The following is a 6,000-nucleotide window of genomic DNA, read 5'->3' as shown; positions in this document are numbered from 1 at the left end:
TTTTTTTTTCACAACTGTGTCGTTTTACAGCCAGGGATGATGAAGTGGCATCCACGGTTTCATAACAGCAGGTGAGTTTTGCCTTTCTCTTTTCTCCACTATAGAACCAGCATGTATGCATGTTTTCTCAAACAGACCGTTGGCAATGGGCTGATACAAGTAATGTAAAAGTGACATTTTCTGGTAATGGGGTTACTTTTATGAAAAATTGTTTATTAGTTACACACTGGGTTAATCTATGGTTTTCCATGTCACACAGACTAGTCAAAACCACACCAGAATCTTATAGTCAGTTCAAAGGAGAGAAATAACTTATTCTGAAACAAATAAATACAATGTGCACAAACAATTTATGACTACAGTTTAAATACAGAAAATATTCATTGTTTAACAGTCATGAGTTAAAATATACCCCATAAATATATAAAATGTATATTCTACTGAGTCTGAACTCAAGATAGATACATCAAGGAGCAGAAACGAGTTATTTTAACCTCCTCAAAGTTCTGCTATATTTTTACCTTCCTTTATATCCTGTTTTTGGGCCATTTTACAAATTCCCAACAACTCCTCCTTACCACACTACACCATCCATGTCAACAAAATTAGATGGTTGAAATTGACTGGACTTAGTTTGTGGCACTCTACCGACAATTATAAGTGCAATTAGTAATCCCTTTTGAAAGAAAGAATTCTGAATAGAATGCAGATTGATGTGAGTGAATGTGTTTGCTGCTTAATTATACTGATTGTCCAACAGCATTTATTTTAATGGTTATTTTTAAAAAGTTGTGTTGAAAAAAAATCTATTCGCCTTTGCACCCACACATTTTCACAATGTTTTGCACTAATACTGTAAATTGTGATCCTGACCCAAGCACACATTGCACAATAAAAGCACGACTAACTTACAGAACTGTTTATGCATTTCCAGCAAGACTTGGATGCTACTCATATAACTATATTATATAAAAACAACAGTAGGAATTGTGTTTACGAACACATAACAAAATGCATCTATACCAAAATAATCTTTAGTGGAATTTAATCACTACTTTTCAATAGTCATTCTGTCCTTTTGATGATTATCAGTAGCTGGTAGTCTGTGAGATAAATACTTTTAAGGAGGTTAGTAAAAGTGAGATGTCACATTTTTTTTCTGCCTATATCTTGTCGGCCAAATAACGCTGTGTTCATCTGTGTCAGCAATAAATAGTGCTAGGCAGGACAGTTAAATGCTTTTCCGATGGATGGAAAAAGGTGTGAATGACCTGTGTATCTATTTTATTAGGTGTGTAACATGATATGACTAACTTTCTAGTAAGATTTTACAATGAGTAAGTAAATGTGGTTACAATTGAGACATATTTAGACTTATTTCAGTGTGTATGATATTTGTGACATTTTAGTTTGGTTTTGTGACAGCCATAATGTTCAATGTGTCTTGAAAATTAACAATTGTATGACAAAACATAAAATTGGGCAGTAGGCGAGTGGTTAGCACGTCAAATTCACAGTGCAGACATCTTGGGTTCAATCCCCGCTCCCTGTTTGGAGTTTGCATGTTCTGCGTGGGTTATAGCCGGGTCCTCCGGTTTCCTCCCCCGGTTTTCCCCCTTCCGTGTGCCCGACAATTGTCTGGTAACCAGTTCAGGGTGTCCCCTGGCGACTACCCGAAGACAGCTGGGATAGGCTGCAGCAACTCTGAGGATAAAGCGTTTCGGAAAATGAATGTATGTAACTTCATCAGCTCAATAATCAGCTCAACTTTTCCAAATTCTGCCACTTGATGGTCATATTAGTCATAGTAACAGCGTCTTCTGACCCTCACTGTATGCTAGTACGACATCAACTTTGATGCAAAATGCTGATAAAAAATGCTACATAATATCTCGATGGATAGTACTGTGGTGAACCTTAAAAAAAGCCGGTAACAAAAAAAAAATACAATGCTTCCATTTTTGTTCGTGCCGGGTAACAAATTCCTGATTGAATAGCTCCCTCTGGCGGCCGTTGAGTTGCATGACCTCGGATTGCTGACACGGTCCTGAGTGTTTAAGTCTGCAGTACTAACATGTCTTTCCCCTCAAGTCCGAGGCTCCAGCCTGTGTGACAGTTCAAAGAGGGTCTGCTGATTGTCGATGATATGAAGGTTGTCCATGTAAGCGCGCACGTCTGCACTGGTCTTTGGGCTCATATTATTTCCTGTCGAGATGAGAGGGAGATAATTTGTTTTCCTCATCACACTTCTTTTCTACTCATTAGCACAAAATAGGAGTACTGACCTAAATGATCTTTCTGACAATATCTGATGAGGCGGACCGTGTCTGCTATCATGTGCTGGCGGGGAGGGGCGAAAAGCACATGATAAATCTGATACAGTAAAGTCTCGTTATATCGATATCGGATATATCGATAGTCCCGGTTATATCGATACTATTTCTATGCACGCACGGAGAAAATTACATGCAAACAGGGTCGGATATATCGATAGTCCCGGTTATATCGATATTTTTTCGGACTCCCTTGAATATCGATATAACGAGACTTTACTGTATTTGAAAGCCAGCATTGTGTCTCTTTGGTGACTTACCAGCTTTTCAAAGTTCACTTGATTATCATGAAATGTTCTGTTGCCCTCATGGATGAATGTGATATCTAAAAGAAAAAGAGCTTCATCTTTAGTTTCGACATTTTGGAAGTGTTGTTTCTCCACCCTGATCCCCTTTCATGCTGATAATGATAATGATACCTTTAAGGAGGAGAGGAAGAAAAGGAATCTTTGGCGCCTTCATCTTCTTGAGGGTGTCCCTGTAGGCCTTGTGGTTTAGCGAGGGATCCTGTAAAGACATTTTTAAGACAAACATATGGGATGTTCGACATGTACAATAGGGTGTTACACGTGCATTGTTTTGAATGAGAACCTTCAAATATACTTACTGTGATACTCTCCATCTCAGAAAACAACTTCTTGAATTTCCCAGGAATTTTCTGCAGAAATTAAAAAAAATGACACATTACATGTACTATGTTGTAAACTTGTGAGGAAGGGAGAGGAATTGTACAAGTAATGTTCTTTTCCTCTCGGCTTTTCCCTTCAAGGGGTCGCCACAGCGAATCAATAACCTCCATCTTCAGAGGTATGATACGCATGTTTGTACAGGAAATATGAATAATAAAAAATATATATAGTGTTTACTACCTCCCATGTCTGACTGAGACGGCTCACGGCAGCAGTATTCAGGCCCATTATAATTGCGAAGAAACAGTGGAGGTTCCTCTGTGCTTTGCAACTGCCAAATGACATGCAGTCAAATTAAATCACAGGTCGTCACTGCAGGAATTGTCACGCAGTTCATTGTTTGACCACTAGAGAGCAACATTCCCACAAATATTAAATACGTATGAACCCTATGCCTGGGCAATTTGGCATTTACTTAACTAAAATATGAAATAAAAATAATATTTTGTACATGGACTAATACTTGATTAAAATAGCAATATTATGCTCGCCATTCCAAGCAAGACATGCTCTCTTCTTGTTTATACAAGACAAATATATTATTTGATTTGATTCTTTTCAGGTCAGTGCCTAATAGTTGACCATACTGTATTTCTAAATGCACTGTGCTTTCTTGTTAAATCCCTGTATCATGTTTACAGATACCGGTATGCAGGCAAAATGTTAAGGTCAATATGTCACACCGCAATACATGGCAGAATCAGGGAATGGTAAATAAAGCCAAATGTAGAGGCCTTTTTTCCCTGGGGAAAAGACGTTTGTATTTGAGGACGAGTGCTCATTTATTTTGATAACGCCTGCCGCTTTGTGATGAATGTGGATATTTATTAGCATGGTGGCCGTTATTTGAGGAAATACAATGATTAGATGGATGCTTACTGGGCAGCTATCTTGATGAACTTCTTGATAAGCTGTACTCTTTGGCAGAGCGCTGTGCACACTAACACTTCAGTCATCACCCACAATTGGATCTCATTGAAGCGCTGAAGGAGCAATTCCAATGCCGCCGTGTGGTTTCCATTAGAATGACGCCTGAAGGTGAAGTAGATCAGCTCTTGCTGTAAAGACAGTTACACGGCTCACAAATGAGGATCATCAGGTCGCTAAGTAATTCAACCTGGAAAAAGTATATTATATATATATATATATATATATATATATATATATATATATATATATATATATATATATATATATATATATATATATATAAGTTATATTATGGGTACAAACCTCGTGAATTGACTCAAACATGTTCCAGTCAATGTTGCTGAAAGTTACAGCAACATTCCATGTGTTTAAACTCAGCATGTGGGCAGTCCTCTGTTGTAGTTTTGAATTTTCTTTAAACGGGTTCTGAGGAGGGATGAAAAAAGCACATTGTTCGAAAGACTGGACCCCCTAATAATTTGTTCAGACCGTAGTTCACATCTTACTCGTTTACCTTGCTGAACATTTTGGATAATTCTATACTTCCAACACCAATGTCCTTCAATTAATCATTCCAATGTCCAATCAACATAACATTGTTGTCTTCTATGAAGAGGGGAGCGTTCTGTCAGAAATGGCAGAAGGTCTGGAAGCCTGTCACCACCGGATATTCGTTTTGTTGATGAATGACGACAAACATAATACCAATGACAGACTAAGAACCGGCAGATGTGGCTTTTCAACCGTCAATGTCATCGTCACTAACTGGGTAAGGTATAAAGAAATAATGTTTTTCCAGAGAAGTTCTTATTAGTTGAGTTTTAAATGTAACTTTTGCACGAGGAAAGAGTTCGATTGTGAAATTGACCCACACGACATTTCATAAGTTAGTATTTAGTGAAGTTGTCATAGTGAACAGTGAAAAGACTAAATCAAAGTGCTCAATAAAATTAAAATCTAAATTTAAAATTTATTTGCCTTTATCAATCACATCTTTTCCTTTCGCATTTTCCCTCCAAGGGGTCGCCACAGCGAATCATTCACATAAACAGATAAAGAAGACCAAGATGGCGCCCGAGGAGGCAGCTGCCAGCAAGTGCTCTCATGAGCCTTGCTTTTTTTGCTGTTTTTGTCTTGTTTTGTGTTTTCTTTTGTCACTTTGTGTTGTTGGGCGTCGTGTGGAATGTATACGGATTGTTTTTCAGCATTTTTGACCATGACATTCATCAAACAGGAGACTGTGCTGAGCGGTTGCGCCTTTTCGGCAGCATGAATATGCCAATACTGTTTTTGAATGGGAGGAATATCGATGCCATTCGACTGCCATCGCTGGACACCAAAGGGGCCATTGTGCTTTTTTGCACCTGTAATGGGCAGCATCTTCACAGCCCCGCTTTGTTCAGCGGAAAGGTCGGTGCTGTTGGACAGTCTGCGGCTGGATGGATGCATGGCTTGAGGAGCCCGCGATAAGAAGAAAGGAGCGTCAGCGCAGAGCGCCGATGCGTATGTGGGACTGTTGCGGCTTGGAATTGAAGCAGATTTATGTGGGACAGGAGATGTGAGACAATCTCTTTTCGTCAATGGATGCTACAGCTGCGTGTTTGCTTTCAACATTTAGCTTGTAGTCGACGTGCACGTTCCACCATGATGTCCCTGATCCACTGGTGGAAAGACGCTTTGATCGTCTCCTCTTTCATCTAGAACTGCGTCATGTCATCACAAAGAGGGTACAGCAAGTCCTGAAGAATGAATGACACTGTGTCTTTGGTTTGTCACGTTGTCTTTGTGTTGTCATATTATTTGTTATTTAGTTTATTTTGTTGTTCTTTTGACTTCAAGACGGTGCCGCGAGAGTGGCTGCCTTTCCAGCACCTCATGTATTTATTTTTTCTACTTTCATTCCGTTCATCACTTTGCTGCTGTGAAATGTAAATTTCTCCACTGTGAGATACACACAGGGATAGCTGACTCGTCGGAATGTTAATAAAAGGGGTTGGATCCCTAAGCAGGCGGCAGAGACGTAGGTGCTGGCAGAGGTTTTATTACAA

General features: G+C 39.2%; 1 protein-coding gene across 1 annotated transcript in view; it reads right to left on the bottom strand.

Annotated features, from left to right (window-relative positions):
- Nucleotides 1–172: 172 nt before the first annotated feature.
- rapgef5b (Rap guanine nucleotide exchange factor (GEF) 5b) overlaps nucleotides 173–6,000 on the bottom strand; it is a 38,408-nt gene continuing 32,580 nt past the window's right edge. Inside the window, exons 11-18 of the mRNA XM_088998391.1 lie at nucleotides 4,256–4,378; nucleotides 3,902–4,080; nucleotides 3,203–3,293; nucleotides 2,941–2,991; nucleotides 2,753–2,840; nucleotides 2,594–2,658; nucleotides 2,286–2,340; nucleotides 173–2,205 (exon numbers count right to left, since the gene is read on the bottom strand). Of these exons, the coding sequence (XP_088854517.1) occupies nucleotides 2,087–2,205; nucleotides 2,286–2,340; nucleotides 2,594–2,658; nucleotides 2,753–2,840; nucleotides 2,941–2,991; nucleotides 3,203–3,293; nucleotides 3,902–4,080; nucleotides 4,256–4,378 (771 nt within the window). The 3' untranslated portion in view covers nucleotides 173–2,086. The remainder of the gene's footprint in view (nucleotides 2,206–2,285; nucleotides 2,341–2,593; nucleotides 2,659–2,752; nucleotides 2,841–2,940; nucleotides 2,992–3,202; nucleotides 3,294–3,901; nucleotides 4,081–4,255; nucleotides 4,379–6,000) is intronic.

The sequence above is a fragment of the Hippocampus bargibanti genome, linkage group LG06 (assembly GCF_051943395.1).
Source record: "Hippocampus bargibanti isolate YZ-2025 linkage group LG06, ASM5194339v1, whole genome shotgun sequence".
In the NCBI taxonomy this organism is placed as follows: Eukaryota; Metazoa; Chordata; class Actinopteri; order Syngnathiformes; family Syngnathidae; genus Hippocampus; species Hippocampus bargibanti.
The sequence above is the reverse complement of the archived record's forward strand: the minus strand, read 5'-3'. Positions and strand labels throughout refer to the sequence as shown.